Source organism: Gobio gobio (genome assembly GCF_949357685.1).
Source record: "Gobio gobio genome assembly, chromosome: 24".
NCBI classification, from domain to species: Eukaryota; Metazoa; Chordata; class Actinopteri; order Cypriniformes; family Gobionidae; genus Gobio; species Gobio gobio.
The window spans coordinates 35,644,613-35,670,913 of record NC_137120.1 but is presented as its reverse complement, the minus strand read 5'-3'; the positions used below and the strand labels follow the sequence as shown (position 1 = coordinate 35,670,913).

The following is a 26,301-nucleotide window of genomic DNA, read 5'->3' as shown; positions in this document are numbered from 1 at the left end:
GTCTTATGGTTGTTTGGTTTCTTTTCTAACGTATTCTTACGGTTTGTATGTTGTTAACGTGAATTGCAGACTGTCCCATGTTCGGATGACATGATAAGGGCTATGTGAGTTGTTCTGGACCAAACATTTTATGTACATAATTTATACACTGTAAATATTGTACTTAATGTACATATTAAACTTAATTGAGATATAAACATTTGTGTCTGTCGATATGTTCAATCTTCTCGATCTCGTGGTATCGCCCCAAGGTTAGATGTTACAAGCCTTGAGGGAGATTGCAATCTTTCCCAGCTGCAACTTTGCCATGCCAGAGAGCTGCGGCTAGACCTATAAATACAAACATCGCATTTACATAATTGTTGAGACTGAATATAGCCATGTCTGGGCAGAGGGCTACACCACAGTTGAAGAGCGAGACGCTTTGGAAAAACAACGGAAGACGTGGGTGAAGTCTCTGGTTCGAATTTCTTCCTTTACAGTCGGGGTAAGAAATTCAACTGCACAGGCGCTGTAAAGTCAATAAGATAAAAATACATATCAAGAGCTCAAGCACCAAAGTCTTTATGTGAATTGAGCACTAAATGTTCTTTATTAAACAAAAAGACTGTCCTCCGGGTGCTCAATAATAAGAGTTGGTATATTCAGGTCACAAAGCAGCAATCCCATCCAATAACACATGAAGAAAAAAAACAAAGCACATCTTTCTATTGTATGATAATACTCTTATACCTTTCTCTTGTGTTTTTCTGGGCCCTGTGCAGTGGCATGGAAATATTATACCGCTCACTTGTTTGAAAGGTATTCACTGCTTGGTTATTTTGAGGAAATGAGGAACTAAAACTGTGTCAATGGATGGCTTACTTTGTGAAGTAAGAAAAACATTTTCATATCACTTTCAGGTTGGTCTCAGATCACTTTTCGGAGTTGCTGTATAGTTGATAAATCAGCCAGGTTAATGTGTGCCGTTTCAGTTTACAACTATTCCCTAATCCTCCAATGAACCTCTACAAAAGTTACATCCCTTGAGACACCCGAGATTTGACACTATTCACCTAGGAAATTGTTTTAACCTACATAAGAAACTGATAACACCACCAATGATGCATTTAGGATTATGTTAATTGCCTGGCTTCAAGCCAGAAAGCTCCTCGGGTTACATGCGGAAAGATAAAAATCAAGACTCTCTTACGTTCTTGGAAGAGTGAGCGATGATATTATTAATGTCTTGAGGGTATTCCTCACGCCGGCGGCGAAACGTTTTAAAACACAAACTATAAATTACCTTAGATGGGAAACCTCTCTGAGTTCTCTTCAAAAATGTACCCACCAAACTAACTGAAGTCCACTTCCTGTTCTTGGATCAATCATTATAGCCGCACCTGGAGAGAAACATTTTTTTTCAATCTTTATTCAATCAAAAAAAGAATGAGATTGTAATGGGAAAATTAATCGGAAGTTTGCTGTATCACCAAGTATCTTTTTGCCCGTGTAGTTGCATTGGGTGCAGATTCCTTTGAGAAGCTTGGGAATGTCATGGGAAGAGTTTGCCACCTGCTGGACTTGCACGGGAATCATCTTACTGTGACTTTCCTTTTGTCCATTGTGCAACTTGTCAAAAGCTTTTTGTAGTGATACTTCCCATGGAGCACGACGTCAGGACATGATGTTTCGTACGTCATTTGCGCCAACTTGGGACAAACCATCAAAATCCAGGCGAATCGCTGCATTGGGAGGCAATAACATTATATGTCAGTTCCTCAGCACCAACAAAACAAAGACTGAAAAATGATAATCCCCATGGTTGAAGAAAAAAAAAAAAGCACATTTGTGTGACAACATAATGGAAAGTGGCCATCTGGCTTACATTTCCCAGCATACCTCTGCTGACGGTCCTGGTGGAGTGCAGAAGAGTGTCCGTCAGTGCACCGCAACATCCCCAGGGCAGCATTACTCGGTGGAGAGCCCTTGTTTCCCGGCTCCGGCCCAGCTGATTAAATACACAAAATCCAGCTTGGGTCGCTCGCGTCTGGAGCTCTTCACGAGCAGATCAAGGTCCGATTAGTCAACACGCTGATTTAAATCAATACCGGTTCTAAGCAATTTTTGGCGCAAGGGCCAACATTTCCCAGCCAGCTGTCAATACGCTCAAGTCCGTGAAAGGGTCCCCTTGAATCCAATCAACCAAGTGAGCACACACGGAGGATCTTATTACAATGATGACCCCATCCGGACCTTCAACATGTACATGTGTGTCGCATTTAACATACTCACCTTGCTCTGGTAAAAAAAGAGCGTTATTAGCACACCTGGATTGTCTCACTTGACATGTAGCCATTATTCCCAGAAACTCCTTGCTTATGAAGGAAAGAGTCGAGATATGTATTCACCAGGGTCAAAGATGTTTTCCGTACACTAGTTATTAGAAACGTCAAGCATTCCCAACAAAAATAACTACTTGAGCATGTGGAATAAACATCAGGAGTCGCATTTTGATAACCAAAGTTCACGAGCACACCAAGTTAAAATACCAATCTCGGAATTTCCTGTTACAGTTAATATTCCGTGTGCAGGTTCTCTGGATACAGTTTCCACTACAAGGAAGTCCTCAAGAAACTAGAACCTATGCAAGTATGACTCAGTCCTTTTGAATTCAGATTGGATTTCTGGTTTTAGTAGTTTCAATAAAGCAATTTAATATGCATTATTAAACAAGAACTTGCCCTACCGTTGCACCTTGGGCCTACTAAGAAAAAACAAATGCTGACACAATTTAACCCCTAAATAATGATCCCAACAAGTTTTTAGCTGAAGTCACACTTCATTTGTATGAAAGAGTAGGAGAAGGATTCGCAAACAATTGATGCTAGACCTTTTCTTACAACATTTTCCCCAAACGATTTTCATTACAATTTGAACTGGTCTGAAGTGTGAAGTTTTTCTGGCTATCACCAAACCAAGCTCAATCTTTTAAGATTGAACATTAGTCTGGGAAGTCTGCTCTGTATTTTCTACTGCACAAGAGGCGTGTTCAACGGGCATAGTTCAAATGACTTGGCACGCAATTGGATAGTCCTTCAACCAATCAGACCACAAGAGGCGTGATCAACGGGCATAGTTCAAATGACTCGGTACGCAATTGGATAGTCCTTCAACCAATCAGACCAACGATCCGGGTGATGTACTTTTCCAGACAGGAAACGTGTCAACAAACGTGTTGGTTTGTAGCATTGATCAGCGGTTTGAAGAAGCAGCAAAGGCATCGAGCGATTTTTGCAGGTTGTGCGCCATTGAGCATCGTCGAGAGGTTCAAAGGAATTGGAATGACGGTCGTCATCGTGTTAAACCCGCCAATAGCGCAGCAGGTGGATAAGCCAGTTTGTGATTGGTCCCGCAGATTTGTAACGGAAGCAGAATAGAAAAATGTACAGGTTTCCAGACTGAGCTGCAAGGCGAAATCAAATCGGCAGCAGATCGGGCTGGGTTTACCCAGTCTAGTGTGAATTCAGTTTCCTTGTCAGAACTAGTTCATCAGATTTAACCAACCCGATCTCACTGCAATTCATAAGTATTGTACGAGATGGCTAATTCGTACGACCTCACTCGTACAAATTTGTACGATTGTTCAAAAAGCGGCATCAGGAAGGACCACCCCTAAACCTACCCAATCATATGAAAACGTATAGGCCACCTCGTAAAATATGTACAAATTACCGTGAGATTACGTTGGATTTAACTATGGACATGTTTTTACTTAAAAGAAACACTCCACTTTTTTAAAAAATAGGCTCATTTTCCGTCTCCTCTAGAGTTAAACAGTTGATTTTTACCGTTTTCCAATCCATTCAGCCGATCTCCGGGTCTGGCGGTAGCACTTTTAGCATAGCTTAGCATAGATAACCGAATCTGATTAGACCGTTAGCATCTCACTCATAAAAAGGACCAAAGAGTTTTGATATTTTTCCTATTTAAAACTTGACTCTTCTAAGACCGACAGAAAATTAAAAGTTGTGATTTTCTAGACCGATATGGCTAGGAACTATACTCTCATTCCTGCGTAATAATCGAGGAACTTTGAGCCGTACCATGGGTGCAGCGGCGCAATGATATTACGCAGCGCCTGAAAAAAGTCCAAGCATGCTCCTTGTGCAAGCAGGTTGTTACGTTGGTTATGTTGACGGAAGTTAGCCTATTTTCAGTGCTGCGTAATATCTTTCCCATGGTACGGCAGCAAAGTTCCTCGATTATTACGCAGGAATGAGAGTATAGTTCCTAGTCATATCGGTCTAGAAAATCACAACTTTTCATTTTTCATCGGTCTTAGTACATGATGTAACTACAGAAGAGTCAAGTTTTAAATAGGAAAAATATCGAAACTCTTTGGTAATTTTTTGAGCGCGATGCTAACGGTCTAATCAGATTCAATGATCTATGCTAAGCTATGCTAAAAGTGCTACCGCCAGACCCGGAGATCGGCTGAATGGATTTGAAAATGGTAAAACTCAACTGTTCAACTCTAGGGGAGTTGGAAAATGAGCCTATTTTCAAAAAAAAGTGGAGTGTTCCTTTAAGGTGCAGTTACATTACGCTAAGTTTGTGAGACTACTTTGAAAACAAAGACCATAATAAAAAAAATCTATTAAAATCTGCACAAAAAAAATTCCCCACTATGAGTTACGAATGAACAGCTCAACAAGTTCAACAAACACAAACTAAAAAAGAACCAAAAAAACATTGAAACCTTAGGGTTTGATCTAATGCAGTGACATTCACACATTTTGTGTAAAGAGCATCTGTAAAAAATAAATTTTGGGGTTCCACCATTTGAGATGAACATGTGAATTGAATAGAGTGACATATACACGCGTCTGAAATGTTATCTTTTGTTTATTCTGTGAAATCAAGGGACAACATACGGAGCATGAACATTTCCAAAGGAATCCAAGCATCACTAAATCACTATCAATGCAGTCTGACATCCTTAAAATGTTTCGAGTTACAAGTATCATATTAGGACAAATATAACACATAATATACATGGTTTCTGTATACTCTTATGCATTTCTCTATCTGGTTAATATCGCTCTTATCTACACAGGCGAGGGTTAAAGGCAGGCCAAAAAGGAATGCATTCAGCTCGAGTTTTATGGGACATATGCCCAAAAATGGCCGTAACTAAAAAAATATTCACTTTTATTAATAAAAAAAAAGAACAAATATGGAGAATAAAACAGGATATGAAAACATTAAATGAATGTACAGGTATTACAACAAATAAAATATACAAACTATTGCACAATGGAGGTATAGAGGACAAATACAGCATAAAAGGAGCACTAACAAAATGTTTGCGGTTTGTTTTTTAGTTTGAATGGTTCTATTTGTAACAGTAAAAGGCAGAAAAGCCGGGACCAAAGCCCCCTGTGCATGAATAACCCACTCCTGGCCTATATTGCGTCATAAAACCCTTCATAGGCCAAAAACTGATGTTATCTGTGTCTTGGGACATGCCGGCTTTCGATTCCAGTCCTGAAGACATACGGTTTTATTAAAAACGCTCAACTGACTAAAGATTAGTGTAGTACTGGACCAAGGTTCAAAAACCACCGCACGAGTGTCATTGTGAGCTAGGCTCCATCTAATACATTTTACGCATTTTAAATAAGTAAAACAAAGTAACACTGTTTAGTGTGACACTAACATGACCAAGGAGTGCCGGGCAGCTATTTGCGGTCAAAAAAACACAAGCTAACTGGGAGTAAAGAAAAAAAGAGGAACACATTTTTTTCTAAAAAGTGACAGAAAGATGACGTAGCTGAAAGTTAGCAGTGTACTGAGATATGTCACAGTTGTTCGTCTTAACATTACACAATATCGGTGTCCACAATGTTGGACGTGAGCATCAATCACGCAGAAAAATTTGACCTGTAATGACCAACCACATTACAGATTCAAACCGAAGTGAGGAGCAAACGGCTATCCCAATGATCCAAGGTTGGATGAATAAATACAGATCATTCACAGATAAAATGTGTTAATAGTACCAGTTGAAAAAGAACAGGTACGCTAAAAAAAAAAGTTGATATGTAGCACGATAATTCAGTCGTACAAAAACACAAGTTTGAAAAGTGCCAGGAAGTACCATCACCAAGTCAACTTCAATACTGACTAAAGTTAGGGCAAAGCAAGCAGCTAAAGACAACAGCAATTGCCAGTTTTTCAATGGAATCCACTGCGCCTAAATTCACAGAGTTCGCATCGCTGCATTAGTTTATGTTGGCTAATTTGATTGTGCTTTCAGCTACCAAAAGGTGTTTAGTAATCCTGACTCTGTTTAAAACACATTTTCGCATTTAAAGAAATAAAAAAAAAACTGAAAAAAGTTTCACATATTCCATCTGGGCTTATTTACGGGTTCAAGCTATATTACTATACCACGGATTATGCCGATTCAAATTTGGTAACGGATCGAAGATGGCGAAAAATCTAACCAGCAAAATCCGTTATCAGTTCCCTCACGGAGGCATTTGTTTTTGTTTGTGCAACCAAATATTAGACCATAATGCAGAACTCAACAATAAGGTTGGCTCAATAAATGTGGGCCAGCTGTGTCCTTTTCACAGAAAATCTTGACTTGTTAATCTTGAACATAAATTTAGATGAAAGGATACACTGTAAAAAGTGATCAGTTGACCTAACTTAAAAAAGTGAGTGAACAAACCATGCGTAATTGAAAAAATTAAGTTCCCATAACTTAATTTTTTCAATTACGCATGGTCACTTTTTACAGTGGAGATAGCGCAATAGATCAACAGATCGATAGTATGAAAGAACAGTAGATAGAATGATATTTAGAACAACAGAGCAATCAATAAATCGATAAATAGAATAGATAAAAACGATACAGATTTTTGTAAATTATCATTTTGAAGATGATGGAAAATTTGATGGAAAATAAAACTTTTTTTCGTGAGGGCCCCCAAAAACCTTACTGTTGAGTCCTGCAGTGGTTAACCAGCGAAATCTTTTAACATGGTAAAATAAAATACAAAATAAATAAGAAATCAGTGCAGTTGTAGAAGCTTGGCTGATCCTTCTCCTCTGAACAGTACTGTGAAAGAAAACAAGTTCACTTCTGAATCGAACACCGCTCTTGAAGAATCGCACCGCCGTTCGTTCAGCTTTCCGTCACGTCAAGAGCTCCTTACAGACGTTTAGTCTGCAGGCGCTGCTGTAATTCCAGTGTGTACTATACTGCCTACAGCCAGAGCCAGTAAGTTATCATTTAGCAGATGCTCTTTATCCAAATCAACTTACAGTATGCTTACAGCGATTGAATTTGGGAAGAAACCTGGAATTAAGTGCCTTGCTCAAGGGCTCGTAGGGGGGGGGTGGAGTGTAGCGTCGGTAATTCAAGTTTCTGGTTCGACCCAGGATCAAACCGCAACTTTCTTAGCGGTTTCAGTCCCTTTTTTCCCCACCAGTGGAGATAATGATCTGCAGAGACCAATAGTGGTCTTTAAATGTCCATGGCTCTGTTGATGCACATTCACACAAACACTAATACGCTTTAAATAAACGATATACTCCATCTGAGAGGTTAATGCAGTGCATGTAGAGTGAGTTAGCTGATTCACAAACCATAGGCCGACCTCCTGCACACGAACACAAAAGGATAGAGGTTGAAACTGTCAGGGATGGTGTCCCACTTGCATGTACTAAATCTTGGTCCATCACGCACACACACAATCATCGCTGTAGTGTACAGAAGGGTGGATCTGGGGGGGGGGGGGGGGTTTGGTGGCGGTCAGGCGTTGGACATCTCGGCTTTGCTGAGAGCGATGGCCAGCTCTAGGTCTTCCTGCTCCTGCTGGCGAAGTCTCTTCAGCCGGTCCCGTTCCGCTCTCTCGCTTTCCCGCTTCGCCCACTCCATCTGCTGGGCTTCATTACCAAACTGGGCCGGAAAAACAGGAACACGCCACATTAAGACCCATCGGTCCCAAATTGGGGATGTGAATCACTGAAGTTGCGGTCTGAACTGATCCAGTTTAAAATGTCCTAAATTGGTACATAGATATTTGCATGTATAATATAATACTTGTTATGCTAAATCTTGAGATTAGAAGTCATCAATAAACATTTAAGTGTGCAATTTCTGTGCCATTAGCGACACCGATCCATTTGACGTTGAATTAACCAATGACGTGAGTTTGGGGAAGGATCTGTTTGTCCAAACAATGGAAGACAAATCGGTTCGGTGCTTATAATGGTACAGAAATCAATTTGCTCAATATCCGCTGATGAGAGATTGAAAATGTCATTAAAATCAAATCACTACATCAAATCAAAAGTGCACAGCTTGATCTTGCATGTGTACAAAATACAAATGAAAAGTTTATGCATGCATGGCTCATTTTGAACACTTTCGGTCACATTATTCAGTGACTTCTTCAATTGAGATTGCAAAAGACAAGAAAGATTCACCACACTTTCAGACAGATCTTACCTTAATTCGCTCAGTTCCTGCAAGAGAGGAATGGATTTAAAAAACACAAAAGAGATTTACACCAAACTACCACGCAACCATCCACCGAACTGCACACAAATGCCGATTGAACACCAACAGACTACTACCACTGGATGACTCATGATGGACCTTTTTTAATTGGTCGTAAATAGCCAATGATGTCAAGGACAGGAAAAGGAACGTGCATTGATCACATGCAGCAAGAAAATGACAGAAGGAAAAGACATTACAAAGCTTTTTCAATTGAGAGCTTCAAATCGGGTACACTGATAAATAGCTGTAAAATATGCAACATAACATGCACACTAAGCTGACTACAGGTGAATGAGAGCATTGCTAAACCACCCTGGAAGTCTAAAATGATTTATTAGTTGTCATGTTTTTTGTTCTACTATCGCATACTTAAAGTCTAGCTACAAATCTTGTGGGGTGGGAAACATTAAGTTAAACAAAGTCGTACTTTTCGTTGTAAACAATGCAATCATCGTTCTTCCAGGGGGTAATTGGTCACATGGTAAATGAGAGATGGTTTAGCAGGTCCATTGCACCCAAGTCATGCACAGCGATACTAAGGACAGGAGGAAGGGCGGATGAAAATGATGCTACGTCAAACACTGTGGCTCTAGGATCAAGCGGATTTGCAGTATGGAGCGCACACTGATCCCATGCGGAGGAAAACAACAGCCTGAGAGCTGAGTAGTGATACTGACACTTCCCACGTCAAACGATCTCCCCTAATCAACTTCGAAAATGGACCCAAGTCATTTTTCTCCTCCTAAAACAACTTTCAAGTGAGCTGAAAACACCTTGGTTGAGAAGATAAAGATAATGCTTATGCTTGTTCCACTAACCTGTGGAAGTGTTACTAAACGGCAGATATGTCAATATAATCTGCCCACACTTCTGAGATATGAACTGATGACTGATAAGAGAACGGTGAGAACCAGAGCTAGTTCAGCAGGATGCCATTACAAGGCAGAGTTGTTTGATATAAGAAAGAACCAACAAAAAGAAAGAAAGACCAACATTGGTAATTCTATAAATGATTTTTGTTCGAGTGAATGAACGTAGGTTTTGCGCAAAATTTACGTTTCTCATTGCAGGATGATGACAAAATACTGATATTGGGAAAATACTACAAACACTAATGTTTGTTTAAAGGGGTGATGAATTGAGAAATCAAATTTCCCTTGAGGAAGTTTCGGAGATGAAAACCTACTTGTTAGTCAAAGAAAAGCTTTTATTGACGAGAGATCTCAGAATATGTCGACCCTTGACGTCATCGTGTGGCGAAACGCCGCCTCAACAGATAAATATGTACGACTGCTTCTGTACCCACGCCCACCGACTCGTGGAGCAAAACAGATTGCGCTACCTAGCAATAAACATGCCGAAGAGAGTAATATATTGCCCTTGCATAAGCTTCCTTCGGATTCTAATATTAGGAATGAGTGGTTGAACTTTATTTTTAATGAAAATCCAGCTCACGTGCGTAAGATATTGCGCGTTTGTTCGCTTCATTTCACCACGGATTCGTTTGTAAACAAGACACGGTTCGAGACTGGATTTGCAGACATATTGAGATAATAACACAATGCTGTGCCTTCTATATTGTATACGACAGGAATAGTGCAACACACCGCACGCGCGCGTTTCGCGTTATATCCACCGATCGGGCGGGCCAAGTAATACAAAAATAACATTCCAATCAATCGCAGGTGGATGAGAGATAAATCATTGTGTTTGATAAAGACATTTTGCGAGCGAATCATTCCGGTTGCCGTTTTCCCACACGCTTTCAAAGCGTGCAGACGTTCATTAAATATGCAAATCTTATCCAATCCTAGCCATGGGCGTTTTCTTCCAAGTCTTCAGTGCGGCACGCCCATAAAAAACGAGCGTTTTTCAGAGAGCCTCAAAACCAGGGCAGAATAGCCTATTACTTATTCATTATGATGTTTTTGAATGTAAAAACCACGCAAACGTCATAAGTTGACCTCAGAAAACAGTATACATAAAAAAAAAAAAAGGTAATTCATGACCCCTTTAAACGAACAACGTTCAGACGGTTCAACTTTGCGCACCATGAGGCGAAAATACTGACAACAGACACATCCGTAAAACAAATACTGTTTTGTTCAAATTAACAAACTATTGAAATTTGAGACGAAATAGGAGACGACATTACGAACTTTGATTACACTGATGTTGTTTGAGCAAACAAACTTTCAGGATGCAAGAAAATTAACAGTCTTAGGAGCCAATCAGACGGTTCATTTAGCAGACAAAAAAAAAAAAAAAGAAGCGACAATACTGACATCACACAACAATAAAACTATAAACACTGACGTTTTGTTCTAGCTAACAAACTTTCGCATTAATGACATTTGAAAATACCGACACTGGGAACACTGATTATGGTTTAAACACTGACGCTAGCAAAACAGGTTTCTTTTAGGAGCCAATTAGATGGTCCATTTTGCAGACAATAAAGCTAAAACACTGACAACATAAAAAAAATGTCGTATAAAAAGCAACATTTTGTTTAAGAGGACATTCTTTTGGGTATCGAGAAAATGCAAACTAAGCAAAAAATACTGACATTTTCACATCGACTTTTTTTGTAGGCCACTTAAATTTGCATGTGAACAGGAAAATATCTGATCATTTTAAAACCCTGTTTTGCAAGATACTACATTTTTACCATCCAACTAAAATTTGCATAAACTATATAGTATCTCATCTTGATTCGAAGTACATTCCGCCAAAAAAACAAACAAAAAAAACAAGACACATTTGCATAAAAGCTAACAAAAAGAGTCACAGAAGAACAGCCACATTAGCTTAGCCGAGGACGCTTGGTATCACCAAGTGCGACTGCTCCTCTTCCCACAAGCCCATGCAAGTGCTGAGCAAAACGACAGATGACATCATAGCCATGTGCGCCACAAACAACTGTATTTGAGTCACTGAAAGAGAGAGATGATGTCTGGCTGCTTGATTAGGGCTTATTATCCAGAATTCTGTGCGTTGGTGAGTTAATCACAGATAGATGGACTGCAGACATGGAGGAAAATAAATGAGTAGCCGGCACAAGGCGACATACTGAGCGGTACAGAAGCCAATGGTGCGGTCTGCTCTAGGAAACCTCACTGATGATCGCTAGAAAGCACTTTTTTTGGATTGTTGGTTGGGTTTATTTCGATTTTGGAAAGAAACAAGTGGACCGGACAAGAGAAGAGTATCACTAAGCTCAACTTACAGAGCTGAAGTCAGCAAAACCCAATGAAGAGTCTTTAGAGGCTTTACTTGAGGCAGATGGAGCAAACGGGTCTTTGCCACTAAACGGGTCTCCCACCCCCTTTTTACTCTGAAACAGATCGCCGGGGTCGGCACTGAAGGGCTGGAAGGGATCGCTCGTCTTGGCCGAATCGGCGGATCCCGGCACGTTTACAGGAGTGCTTTTACCTGTTGAGAAATAGCAATTTTCATTGAAAAGCCTTACAGAGTGTCTAAACCATCCGATGCGTTTCATTTCCGTTGTGCTAGGTGAAATTTCCTGCAGTCAAAATACTCTTGTTATGTCGTTGACGGCAGATTTTCTTGATGACGTTATTCAAACAACAAAAGACGAGAAAATTCACTTGCTGTTCTAGGCAGAATAACTATATTTGTAATGTATAGCCTATATTTTATCAAAGTGCAGTGTTATTTTACATTTGATTACAGTTTCTGTACCAACCTGAAAATGTTTATTTCAATCCTATCTTTGTTCAATTGTATTTATTTGTGCAACGGCTAATATGTTTATTTGTTCTTTTTTGAATTACTGAGTGTTTACTTGTCTTTAATAACGCTTGAAGGTTTTTTTTTTTGCTATGGCATTGTTAAACCATAGGCAAAAGTTGCTAGCCTGTTGATTTTTGTTCATTGTGTTCAGCTACAATGAAGTGTTTTTCTGCAATAATAGCCTAATAATAAATGTGATTGATATCTAAGGTTTTTTTACCCAATTGGAATCGAAATTAGGAATCGATAAGAATCGGAATCGTTAAAATTCAAACGATACCCAACCCTCATCGAGGACTCAATAAATTGATCAAAAGTGACATTTAAATGTCACAAAAAAAAGTATTTCCATTCATCAGATTTTCATTTCAACATTGATAATAATTATAAATGTTTCTTAAGCAGTAAGAAGGATCATGTGACACTGAAGACTGGAGGAATGATGCTGAAAACTCAGGAATAAATTATAGTTCAAAATATATTGAAATAGAAAACAGTTTAAATTGTAATAATATTTGTATAACAAAATACTGTATTTTTGATCGATAAATAAACACTGCCTTGGTGAGCAGAAGAGACTTATATCTTACACTTCTTAAATATCTTACCGACCCAAAACCTGTGAATGGTAGTGTAACTCTTAATAATATTCAATTATTGAAAAAACAATAATCAAATAATTGTCATTTGCACATATATCTTTCCGCAAGCTCAACCAAAAAACCCACAGTGGTTCAAGCGTGTATGATGCGGTAACTCAATGCAAAACAACACTGACATGTCGGTCTCTTTCAACACCCAACAAGAGCACTAAATATGGCTCAAGCGCGGTTATTCGTTTTATAGGAAAGCAAATCCTTGCACAAGCAATTTGCTTATTATAGAAATTTGCGCAATCGCAAACCTGCGAGGATCTTCGGATTAAAAAAATGCTTATGAATACTTCTTTTTTTTCCTCTCTTGCACCATTGCAGAGACTGGCATTCACTTGCTCGTGAGAACTTTAAACTGGTTGCTGGTTCCTCTAAAGGTGTTAACCGCATGTTCAATAGGGCTGTATTTATACCAGACCAGCAATCAGTTTCTTTCTGTCAGTAAACGGAATACTAAACCGCAAAAAAAGACTCCACCCTGCTAAGGGAAAGAGGTCAAAAAACAAGCAGTGCTCTTTAACTATACATTGAATTAAGAGAAATAAAAGAATCTTCAATTTTGCTAAATCATTTTGGCTTGCGTTTTAAAATTCAAGTAATACCAGAAAAACAAATTTTTGAATTAATCAGCAAAATACTGCTTGTCAATTGCATATTTTACATGTTTTTCTTTTTCTTTTCTTTTTTTAGTATACCATTGCCATTAATAACGTTACTGCTTGAAACATATATTGTACATCAACATATGATGGGATAAACTATTTAACGCCACTTATATTGTTTGAAATATGTTTTGACAGAGGAGAACAAGGGGAAAATGTCAAATACACAGTGTGAAAAGTTGTGGCAGATAGGCCACACTACCCACTAGTGTGTGTAAACACACACACACAGAGAGAGAGGAAGTGGGGAGGGGTGTGTAGATCAGCATACAATGCTGGCAGTGCAAGCTAACCGCAGATCATCGAAGCATGTTAGCTATACCACCTTGAGCACACCGAACAAACCTCTCTCTCTAACCTCCATACCCAACTTTAAACCTCGGTTACACCAGGAAAACACTCCCTTGTTTTCTAGGATGAAAAAAAAAACATGCCGCTGCAAAAAAACTAAAGAGTGAGCTGCACAGATTGGCCTTTTCCTCTAACTGCCGACTGCAGAGAGGAAACGCCGCAGGTTTCATTTTGTGATAAATTTATCTTCCATTCAGGTTTGTTTATGCGCCGTTTTGGAGTTGGACGGAGATAAGAACACGCCATTGCGCACTGGAAAACTAAAAAAAATGTACATCTTAACCAAACATATCAAGGCTGTACCTCTATTTCCTGTTGACAAGCAATGGAGGAAGAGCGAGGATGTCTTAGATATCATTATGGACTGTCAAAATTCGGTTTGGTCTGAAAGTACCAAGACTTCTAAAATGTGAAACTGTGAGCTGAGGTCAACGACTTTCTGTTCAAAGCTGTTTTACGTCCACTGCTAACAAATAACTAGTTCAAAGAGATGTTAATGCTGCACTATGAAGATTTTTTTTTTTTGAAAAGTGATCCACCCAAACAACATTCTCCAGATCTTTTGGTTGTTTAGATGGCTTGTTTTGTCTACATGTTGTTTATTGCACCGGGTTCCCGGCACAACAGCTGTGTATAGTTTTCGTAATCGTTTACTTTGAGATCCTAAAAACTAGTTTGATTAATCACCTTGTATTGACCTTTTCGAAATGGGTCACCGTTTGCTTGATGAAGGTTAAACGCTTACCGCTGGGTGGTTTGGGCCGTGGGGGCACGCTCTTCTTGGGCGGGAGAGCTGGCATGTCTTGTTTTCGGCTGAAGGGGTCTTCTACAAAGCCCTGTATTAAATCGTAGCGGAAAGGAGAAGCAGAGGGCCGCTATCAGACACATAAGGTGCAAACCGCGCAAATTATGAGTGGAACATCAATCAAAACGACATCTTATAAATGTCATGTTGCAATCGCATGAGAAAGTGAAGCTCCACTATGCTTAAGATGCAAACCTAACAAATGAAAGGTGATCACTACCTTCGACATTTGGCTGAAATCCGCAAAACCGCTATTGCTGCCGAACGAACTGCTCCCGAACGGGTCCAAAGTACCGAAGAAATCTGGAATCGGCAGAAAAAAATAATGAGGCAATGTCGCCACAGAAAAACGCATCTTACAGTATGTCAAAAATGTATTTCAAAACAGCCTGTAATAGTATTAAAAGTCAAGAAAATGCTAAATTATGTGATATGATATTTGAGGGTATGTCTTATCCTGTTCCCACTGTTCTCTGTGAATAAAAGTGGTAAATTACTTCAGTATTACTTGATCTCGATAGTACTTTAAATAAAAAACCTTTTATAAAGTTCAAGGACAGGTCACTGATTTTTTTTAACCACTTTTATTATCACAAAAATGTTAATTAAAGTACTAATAAAATATGTATTTAAATAAAACATAAGCCAATAAAAGTGGCCAAATAAATACTTCAGTGATCATTCACTATAGTATTAAAATGAGCATACATTTTTTAATTTATTTAAAATAATATTTAAAGGGTTAGTTCGACCAAAAATTTAAATTTATTTCTTAGGTGTATATCACATTAATCTTTCAGATTAAAATCGGAGTTATATTAAAAATGTCCTGGCTTTTCAAAGCTTTATAATGGCAGTGAATGGTCGTGTCGTTTAAAAATGCATCTATCCATCATATAACTGCTCCACACGGCTCCGGAGGGTTAATAAAGGCCTTCTGAAGCTAAGTGGCGCGTTTGTGTAAGAAAAATATCCATATTTAAAACTTTATAGACTAAAATAATTCGCTTCCAGCGGTCAGCGGTACGTAAGTCGACTCACGCTAAAAGAGTAACCCCCGATGCTACGTTTTGTTTTGCTCTATCCTCTGCGCTTCTGCGTTTGTCAATACGCATGCGTCAAGGGTCAAGGGTTACTCTTTCGTCGTAAAACGATGCGTACGGCAATCCGCCGGTTAGCTATTTTAGACAATAAAGTTTTAAATATGGATATTTTTCATCAGAAGGCCTTTATTAACCCCCCGGAGCTGTGTGGGGTAGTTATATGATGAATAGATGCACTTTTATGGACTTCAAAAACGACATAATTCACTGCCATTATTAAAGGGTTAGTTCACCCAAAAATGAAAATTCTGTCATTAATTACTTACCCTCATGTCGTTCGACACCCATCAGACCTCCGTTCATCTTCGGAACAGAAATGAAGATATTTTAGTTGAAATCTGATGGCTGAGAAATGCCTCCATTGGCACAATGCACGGTTCACTCTCAAGACCCTTAAAAGGTACTAAAGACGTCGTTACAAAGTCCATCTCACTACAGTGGTTCTAAAATAACTTTATGAATCGGCAAGAATAGTTTTTGTGCGCAAAAAACCCCTAAATAACGACTTACATAGTGATGACGATTTCAAAACACGGCATCATGAAGCTTCGAAGCGTTATGAATCAATGAGCCGAATGATGATTCGGATCGCGTGTCAAACCGCCAAACTGCTGAAATTTGGCGATTCAAACCGCTGAATCGACTCGCTGATTCATAACGCTTCGAAGCTTCGCGAGGCCATGTTTTGAAATCGTCATCACTATGCAAGTCGTTATTTAGGGTTTTTTTGCGCACAAAAACTATTGTCGCCGATTCATAAAGTTATTTTAGAACCACTGTAGCGAGATGGACTTTGTAACGACGTCTTTAGTACCTTTTAAGGGTCTTGAGAGTGAACCGTGCATTGTGCCAATGGAGGCCTTTCTCAGCCATCAGATTTCAACTAAAATATCTTCATTTGTGTTCTGAAGATGAACGGAGGTCTTACGGGTGTCCAACGACATGAGGGTAAGTCATTAATGACAGAATTTTCATTTTTGGGTGAACTTAACCCTTTAAGCTTGGAAGAGCCAGGACTTTTTTAACATAACTCCGATTTTAATTTTATTCGTCTGAAAGAAGAAAGTCATATACACCTAGGATGATTTTAGGGTGAGTAAATCATGGGCTAATTTTCATTTTTTGGGTGAACTATCCCTTTAAGATTTTTTTTTTATGGTTCTGAAAGTCTCTTTTGCTCACCAAAGCTGTATTCATTTGATCAAAAATACAGTAAAAACAGTAATATTGTGAAATATTATTATCATTTAAAATAACGGTCAAGGGTCTCTGAAGTATTTATTTTAAGACATTTATTGACTAATTTCTAATTTAATAAATAAATGACATTTATTCCATTATTTAGGTCAATAAATGTGGTTAAATATATACTCCTTCCCTTAACCACAATAGTAACATAATAACAATAAGAAGCATACTGAAGCAATCAATTAGGAGTATTAATTTTCCATTTCAAAAATTCAAAACAAAAACAAGACGAGCATCAAAGTTTAGTTTTTTACTTTCAACCCACAGGTTTAAAAAAAAATGTGCTGAGCATTTCCTGGCATCGCCTCAGCGTTCAACAATGCTGCATTAACTGTTTACTGAAACTGCAGAGGAATTTCACATAGTTGGGGCAGCCAAAGGGCCTTCAAGCGGACGTATAGCATGGGAACTCTTTTGACGGCTTCTTCACACATGCTCTCTCAAATTGTTCTGTGAGTGGTCTTTGTAAAAAAGACAACAGTGTGGGCAAGAGGTGTTAAAGTTTCATCTTGCTTGAGTTGTGTAATGCACCCCGAGCATGTCCCTCAAGGGCGTTTGCGAGAGAAAACGAGGCATTTTCAGCTGATGCCAGATCAGTTTCACAGGTTCAAGAATGTTGTGTGCAAAAAATCGACGACGCTAATCTTTGCTCAGCACCTTCAAAGAAAGGGAGTGGCGGGGATGATATGATTCAGCAAAGTAAGTGAGAGACGTGCAAACGGTACCTTGGCCTTTTGGTTTGGGGCTGGTGGAGCTGAAGGGGTCGTTACTTGAGAAATGATGACTCTAAAAAACAGAAGAAGGGAGATGGTTGGGAGACGTGTCAAAAGTTCAAACCTGAAGGGGATTAATGTGATGATGTTGATATCCAGGGTACCTTTGAGGGAAGAGTGGCACTTTTGCTAAAAGGATCGGCGTTGCTGAAGGGGTCCGGCTTTGAGGGTTTCTTGAAGAAATCTTCAGAAGAGGTCCTAAACGGGTCGGTTTCTTTGAAAGGGTCTCCGCCGAAAGGATCTGAGAGAGTTTAGAGATAAATGTAACTGTCCAGGGGAATTTCTTGCATTTAAATATCATCATCATTTACATTATATTATCTTATCATATTTCTATTTTCAGGCCACATTTTATGAGAGTTGGGGAACTGAAAGCCTCATTTATCACTAAGGGGGAACTGTGTCAAGGTACCTGACCATGATGTTCAATACCATGAAGCTTTGTGCAAGAATCGTGGTGTATTTCATAAACAGAAATGAAATATTGGCATTTTAAACATTTTCTGGCATGGGAACTGTTACATGCATCATTACATGGCTTTTATTATTTTTTAAATGTATTTTAAATGATCTATATTTATTTATAAGGCCGTCACGCGATTAAAAGTTTTAATCGTATTAGTTACATGCAGATGAATTAATCAAATTTGACTGAGAAATTATGTTAAATGAGAAAAGCCGTTGCAAAAAGTTGTTTTAGAAATAAATATTTGATTTGATTCGACATTTCATTTATTACAGATAAACTTTTAGGATACAACAGCCAACATTTTTGCAGAACCTGCATCTGAATTGGTATTTACCGTAAAACTTCAAATAATAGCCCGGGCTTCTATTTACCCAAATCGCCGAACTGCACCGGCTTGTATTTGAAACAGGCGTCTATAAGAGACAGGCCTTTAATTTAGTGTGAGATGTAGTGTTGAGGTTACCACATTATATTACGTTTTATTTATAATTAATTCGAATGTGTTTAACAAATAATTTAATGTAAGAAATGTCTTAGATTATTGGCAGCACAAAAAACGAAACAATGTGACAGCAATGGGCAGAAGTAGAACAATATAAGTTACAGCTAAAATCCATTGAGCGTATGAACTTGTTGCCCGAAACACATCAACAAGAAAGAATGAAGGCTACCCTGTAAAACAACTGCAATCATGTGATAGAAAATTACTATATTCATCACTATCATCATCCCCGCGATTCTTGATTCAAGTTCATGGGCGAATTCCTCCTCCACTTCTCCCTCTCCAGCCTCCGCTAACTCTGCCTGCCTTGCTCGCACTAACAGCTCCGCCCAGATGCGCACGGCTCTCCCTCTTTGAAACAATGGATAAGGTGAACCTCGCTTCCATCAGAAGCTACTGTCAGGCCACATACCTAAGGATAACATCCCAGAGTTAATGAAATATATCTCCTCCTTCTCCCTCGCACACACAAACACACGCGCACGTCTGCGCGCAAGCATTAAAGGAATTTTTCAGCCGCTCCGTATCCAGCTTTACCCACGCTAGAAATTTGACAACTGTCAGCTTAAATGTCAAATTATACTTTTCTCCATGGTGGTATTGAGAGAATTAAGAAAAACTGAAGACTGAAAGTTCGTTAACCTCTTTGTTATGTTGCCATAGTGATGAGTCCTTCATGAACGGTTCCGTCTGTCACGTGAAATTTAATCAAAACATTAGGGCTGTAATCTCCCAGTCGATTAGTCGATTATTGGTCGATACGTTATGGCTCGACCAAAATTTTGATTGGTCGATTTTTTGCAGCGTTCATTTAATTAGTTTTTGCCGCGTTCATTTCATCAGTTTTGCTGCGCCGCGTTCATTTAATCAGGTGGAAAGCACTAATTGCTAATGGGGGTGTTTTCAGAGCACCCCTGTTTCACAGGTATCAGTCTGCCTTCAGAACACCCCCATTGTTTTCACTTCTTTTGGATTAGCCCAACCAACTGGCGAAGAAGAGAAGTCTCTCGCCGGTCCTTTGTTTTTCATTCCCCGCTGGCTCAAACGCACGCCCATAGCGGTAAACTTGAGGAACGCCCATCAACACACACATGAGGGGAAGCGTCACAACACCACGCTTCAGTCGTGCCGCAAAAGTGGATCTGTACTGTCCGTTTTGCCGCGTTCATTTCATCAGTTTTGCCGCGCCGCGTTCATTTCAACAGGTGGAAAGCATTAATTGCTAATGGGGGTGTTTTCAGAGCACCACTGTTTCACATCTAACAGTCTGTCTTCAAAACACCCCCATTGTTTTCACTTTTGGATTAGCCCAACCCACTGGAGAAGAGAGACAGATTGAAGAAGGCTAGTTTTCTGTAACTTATATTATTTATTTAATTGTGAGAGCGTTTTTTCTGCTCTTGATCTGGCTTGTTTAATAAATATTCATTTTTTATTAAAGTGGACGTGCCTTTTGTGTTTAAGAGTAAAAGCTTTAAGTTAATAGTCTATTCGTGTCTCAGCCGCGAAGCTGAGCTCAGCTGATCCTATGTTCGAGCTGCACAGAGCGGCTGAAATTATACTGTCTGTCAGTTATTATAATACATATGACAAAAACAATTGTCTAAATTATGTTGCATATTCCTCAAAAGTTCTTGTGATGATATCTAGTTGACAATAGTACTATATTTTGGGAAATCATAGGCTATGATATTGCGCAGGTGCACGTGATGCACCGCTGTCAGAGCTGACAGACTCGTGTGTCAGACTCATTTCAGTGCAAAATAATCAGCTCAAAAACTATTTAATATACTGCAAATAGCCTACTAGTTTTTTATGTTTATTTATATTCATTTATGCAGACAACAAGGCTACCAAGTACTGCGCACAGTGCGCAGCTAATTAATTTAACTTTTTTTTCCTAACGTCATTTTTAGTCGATTTTTAGTCGAAAATTTCAGGACTTCAGTCGACCAAGATTTTCTTTGGTTGATTACAGCCCTACAAAACATAGAACAGACGATCTGACGGGTTTGAGAAGATCAAATACAGCCCGATACTAAAAAACAGACCCGGCCTCTATTTGAGACCGGCCTTTATTTACCCAAACCTGTCGTCACACCAGGCGTTTAAAAGAGACAGGCGTGTATTTGGGACTCGGCTATTATTTGAAGTTTTACGGTAGATATATTTACAGACCAAAAAGGCTGAGTAAATGATGATGGAATTTTCATTTTCAGGTCAACTATCCCCAAAATATGATTCTCAAAATTTTTTTTTTTTTTATGAAATGATACTCTAAACAAGAAACTAATACTGCCAGTAGGTGGCGAGAGGCAGAATCCGAAATCACCCCCTAAACCCTCATTCACTATTCCCTACTTTAGTCCACTAATACAGTTCACTTGAAGAAGTGAATGAAAACAAGTGAGTGAATTCAGACAGCCGTTGTGTGTACATCGGCTGTACACTTGTTATAGTGGTGCTTTGTAGGTAGGGCTGGGCGATAAAACGATAACGATATGTATCGCCATAGACACATAATCGATATCAATAAAAAAAATGTGTTCGATAAAACGTTTGATCTTTTTTTTTTCTTCGTCGGAAGAAACCAGAGGTTGTGAAGCAAGTTTGGTTGCATGAACAAGTGCACTCGCTCTCTGGTAACCTAGCAATGTAGAAACTGACAAGCTAACAGCCAATCAGGTAACTGTATCTTGTTTGGTTGCGCCATATAGTTGTCTCGTGTTGGATTAATTCTTCAGTAAACAGAACCGGCGCGGAGTGAGAAGTGGAAAATTATTGCCGCAGCAAGCGAGGAAATTGATGATAAAACAGGAAAACAAGTCAACTCGACAGTATGGCAGTTTTTTGGATTTAATAAATCTGACCCTCGTCCCCACCAAGACAGCGCGAGCCTCCGCTGACAGCGCGCGCCTCGTTCGTGTGTGCTATTCTCGACTTTGGCTGAATCCGAAATCGCCCCCTAAACCCTCAATCACTATTCCCTACTTTAGTCTACTGGTACAGTTCACTTGAAGGAGTGAATGAAAACAAGTGAGCGAATTCGGACAGCCGCTGTGTGTACATCAGCTGTAAACACTCGTTATTGCGGTGCAAAGTGGGATAGAATGAGTGCATTCAATAACGTCCACTATGGTTTCGGTTTATATAATTACGATTATATAATTTTAATAATCGTAAAATTATTGTAGAGCCACTGTGGTGAGATGGACTTTGTAACGACGTTTTAAGTGCCTTTTATGGGTCTTGGGAGTGTAAATGTACTGAATGCCAATGGAGGCCTATCTGAAGCCTTTCTCAGCCATCAGCTTTCAACAAAAATATCTTCATTTGTGTTCCGAAGATGAACGGAGGTCTTACGGGTGTCGAACGACATGAGGGTGAGTAATTAATGACAGAATTTTCTTTTTTGGGTGAACTTACCCTTTAAGTGTTCATTGTGATTTTAAACTTGTGTTCATATTTTAATTATTTGAGTGTTACATGGTTGTGTTGACATTTCTGCCTTTATAACTGAGGGGGTTATAATCAGAGGAAGGTTAAGTTTAAAATAAAAATGTTTAAATGTAAAATATTTTTCTCCTGGTCCTTATTTTAAATGGGTCATAAAACATATCAATAATTATCGATAGACCGATATGAAACACTTATATCGTGATACAGTTTTCAGCCATATCGCCCAGCCCTAATTGTGGGATTGAATGAGTGCTCTCAATAACGTCCACTATGGTTTCGAACACCACTACAAATGGCTGTCGCCTCAAATAGTGCCCTATTTAAGGGTATAGGGGGCGATTTCGGATTCAGCCTTTCACACTTGGTTCGATTGCCTGGACCTCACTTTTATATTTTTGTTTTTGAACCGTTGGTTTTGTTTCTAATGCTGCGTTCACACCAAACGCGAATTGAGCATCAAAATCGCGTCTACCGCGTCTAGTTTCACGCGCAAACATTTTGAATGCATTCGCGCGTCCGCAGCGTTCAAGTTCAAGGCACTCAAGGAGAAATATGTCATAAAACACAAGATAATTTTTTTTAAATAGGCACTCTCTTTATAAATAAACCACAGATTTGAGCTTTAAACAACTACATTATCACCTGAAAAAGTCTTAAAACTACATTTTGTGACACAAAAGTTGTATTTTTAAATTATGCAGGGTTTCTCATCACGTCACTTTACCACTTGACCGCAGCGAGCAGGCTCCTGATTGGTTAATGTGGCGCGAATTGACACCAACGTTCAAATTTTTCAACTCGGGCGTCAGACGCGAATTCGCTTCAAACGCGTGAATACATAAAAGCACCATTCGCGTGTAACGCGCAAGACGCTCAATTCGCGTCCATTTCGCGTCCGCGCCGCGGGACCTCCAGACGCGCGTCAACGCGCCTTTCCATTGACTTAACATTGAAATCACTCGCGCCAGACGCTCTATTCACGTTTGGTGTGAACGCAGCATAAAGCTTCAGTATGTAATGGCACTATCTGCCGCGAATGTACTGCAAATGCTCTAAAGAACACTGAAGACGAGTAGAAATGAGATCTACAGCTCTCTGCTTGCAGTACATCAGTCACGCTTCCCAGGAAAGGGAGTGAAACACACACAAACACACATTTTTATCAAATCATACGTCATTAATAGCGGTTCACTTTCGCGATTTAGTCTGTTTGCATTCACATTAGCAGCGAACCGTACCGGAGTTCACATGAACCGTACCCCAGACCACCCTTTTTAAGCGGACTCGGGTACGGTTCGCAGGTACACACCCAAATTCGGAAGGCCGCGTTCACATCATCCAAACGAACCGAACTCTGACGTCAATTCAACCGAACTCAAACGCACAAAAACTGCTAGTGTGAAAGCACCCCAAGTCTTTGGGACCTATATTAACGATCTGAGCTAAAACGCACGTCGCAAGTCCACTTTTGCTAGTTTAACAACGGGAAAAACGGTCGGCACACCCGGCGCATGGCCTAAAATGGTTGTCCCTATTCTCTTAAAGGGGGGATCTAATGCTTTTTCATGCATTCTGACTTATTTACACTGTTAAAGAGTTAGATTCTCATGCTTAACATGGCCCAAATTTCCCAAAATGAGTTGGACGTATGACGGAGTATTTCTGTGCTCCTTCAGGATTCGTATACGTTTCGGAAAGTTTTTTCCCCCGAGTATGGCCCTGTATGACATCATAAAGGGCGAAATTCCTTGTATGGGCACTTCTCCCGGATAAGCGCAAGCGCACGTCGTGCAAACCGTCGGCAGCGCTGACATTTTGTTTTTAGCTTCCCAAATAACCCAGCATTAAGGAAACAGTGGATGTAGTTTGTTTTTCCGGAGCTGTGCAAGTGTGTTTGTTTGTTCCTGGTCATGAGTGAAACTGCATCAAATATCTGTGTTTTTTTGGCAATCGGCGCGTAAGTGTATATAATGTAAACAACACGAACGTATAGTGAATCGAAAGTTATGCAGGGATAATGCCATGATGTATTTCGTGTGTGTGTGTGCTTGTGACTCTTTAGCTCCGCCCACTGCCTCGTTCAACTCCTAATATACACATAAATATATTGAACAGGATACCTGCAACTGCCGAGGGCTGCTTTGAGAATGGGTCATTCTGGAATGGATCGCCTACAACAAACAAAAAGAAAGAGGGAGATGCGTTTAGTAGACATCGCAAAGGCTTCAAAAGCTTGGCCCCACAAATGTGACACACAACAGGAATTTACTTATTGCCATGGTGAACCCTAACTAATCAACTTAACTGTTAGTATAGCATCCAGACCCTTCGCTAAGGAAGAGAAGTATTTAATTTGAGCCGATTAAAAGAGAAAGAGTAAAGAAAGTACACGACCAACCTTTGAATGGGTCTGTTTTAAATGGGTCTTCAGACTGGAAGGGGTCCGTGTGCATCTCCTGAGGAGCGCTGTTGAACACAGTGGTCTTCACTTTGAAAGGGTCCTCCTGTAATGCGTTTAAATTACCATTAGCCAAGAGTGTTTTCTTTCTGGAAGACATTGTAGAAATCTCGTCACATTCATTTTATGGTTATGACTTAGAATTCTAGCTTTTGTCTAGGAATGTCTAAGTAGGCCAACACTATGTTAGAGGTCCAGGCGAAAATATTCGGCTCAAATGAGATGAAAAGTGGTGGAAAAAATACTTGAAATAAGAACCCTGAAGTATAAATTTTAGTCATTTTGTGCCTACAAATTACAGTTTAAGCCAGCACCTCAGCTGTTCCAAATAACATAAGAAGATCTGTTAACAGTGTTGGGTTTCCAAATTGTACCTTTGCATGCGAGGCATAATTCAGAAAGAAAAGCAAGCAAAGTTCTCCATCAGAAATCAGAGAACGTCCACAGGAATTCAATCGCAATCACATGAGGAGTGAGGTTCTTGCTTGTTCAGAAATGTTCTGGTTATTGAGCTTAATTTAGAAAAACACGATCTGTTATAAGTGACAGTATGAGAATATGAGCATTAGTTCAGTCAGATATGATAAATAGTAATAATATATAATAAATAATACAAAACATGTGTGTGTAAATATACGTTTTTGCATTATTATTACAATTTTTATTTAAACATATATTTAAAAAAATGTAATACATTAATAATAATATAAAACGTGTGTGTGTGTATATGTATATATATATAAATAAATATAAATAAGTATATAAATATGCGTGTGTGTTTTATAATTATTATAAAAATAATTTTAAATTAAATCTAAATATATATATATGTGTGTGTGTGTGTGTGTGTGTGTGTGTGTGTGTGTGTGTTTAAAATGTTAATAATAACAACAAACATTTTTAGTTGTACATACAAATACATATTTCTATGTGTTTATAGTAAGTATAAAAAGTATATATTTTTCAAAATTTAAATTAATAATAATAAAAATAATAAAAATGTAAATAAATAAATACCACCTAGACACATACAATGTGTCAAATGTTTTTTACTATTAATATTTCATCTTTTTTTATTATTAAATCATTTTACCTGTATGTATAAAACTTTTTTAGTTGTACACACAAATATATACAAGTATTATAGATTCATATAAATACATATTTAGAAAAAAAAATTAGCTTGTAAATAAATAAAATAAAATAAAAAAAGGTTTTAATGGAACAAACCTGACTGAGCAGATCATCATGCATACGAATAAAGGCTATATACTACTATTAATACTGTATTCAGGGTTTTTCCTGCATAGAGAATTACGAGGCGGCCGTCTCCGTCAAATTTCGTGCCGCTCCGTCTGTCGTGATAATTAAATAATCAGAATAATATATTGTCACATCACCCTTCAGCAATCATTCTGATGTGATTTGCTGGTACAAAGCCATCTAAAGCATTCAAACAGCGCGTCTGGTTAGGACAGGGAGCACGGTAAAACTCTCTTCAT

General features: G+C 39.0%; 1 protein-coding gene across 3 annotated transcripts in view; it reads right to left on the bottom strand.

Moving 5' to 3' along the window:
- Positions 1-4,870: 4,870 nt before the first annotated feature.
- The window catches only part of eps15l1a (epidermal growth factor receptor pathway substrate 15-like 1a), a 40,209-nt gene continuing 18,778 nt past the window's right edge, over positions 4,871-26,301 (bottom strand). For 2 of the 3 annotated variants that reach the window (XM_079808046.1, XM_079808047.1), the window contains 8 exons: positions 24,740-24,845; positions 24,462-24,512; positions 18,016-18,152; positions 17,864-17,924; positions 15,008-15,090; positions 14,728-14,818; positions 11,790-11,995; positions 4,871-7,954 (listed from right to left, as the gene is read on the bottom strand). In XM_079808046.1, the coding sequence (XP_079664172.1) occupies positions 7,808-7,954; positions 11,790-11,995; positions 14,728-14,818; positions 15,008-15,090; positions 17,864-17,924; positions 18,016-18,152; positions 24,462-24,512; positions 24,740-24,845 (882 nt within the window). In that variant the 3' untranslated portion in view covers positions 4,871-7,807. The remainder of the gene's footprint in view (positions 7,955-11,789; positions 11,996-14,727; positions 14,819-15,007; positions 15,091-17,863; positions 17,925-18,015; positions 18,153-24,461; positions 24,513-24,739; positions 24,846-26,301) is intronic. The other variant, XM_079808048.1, reaches the window with a different exon arrangement.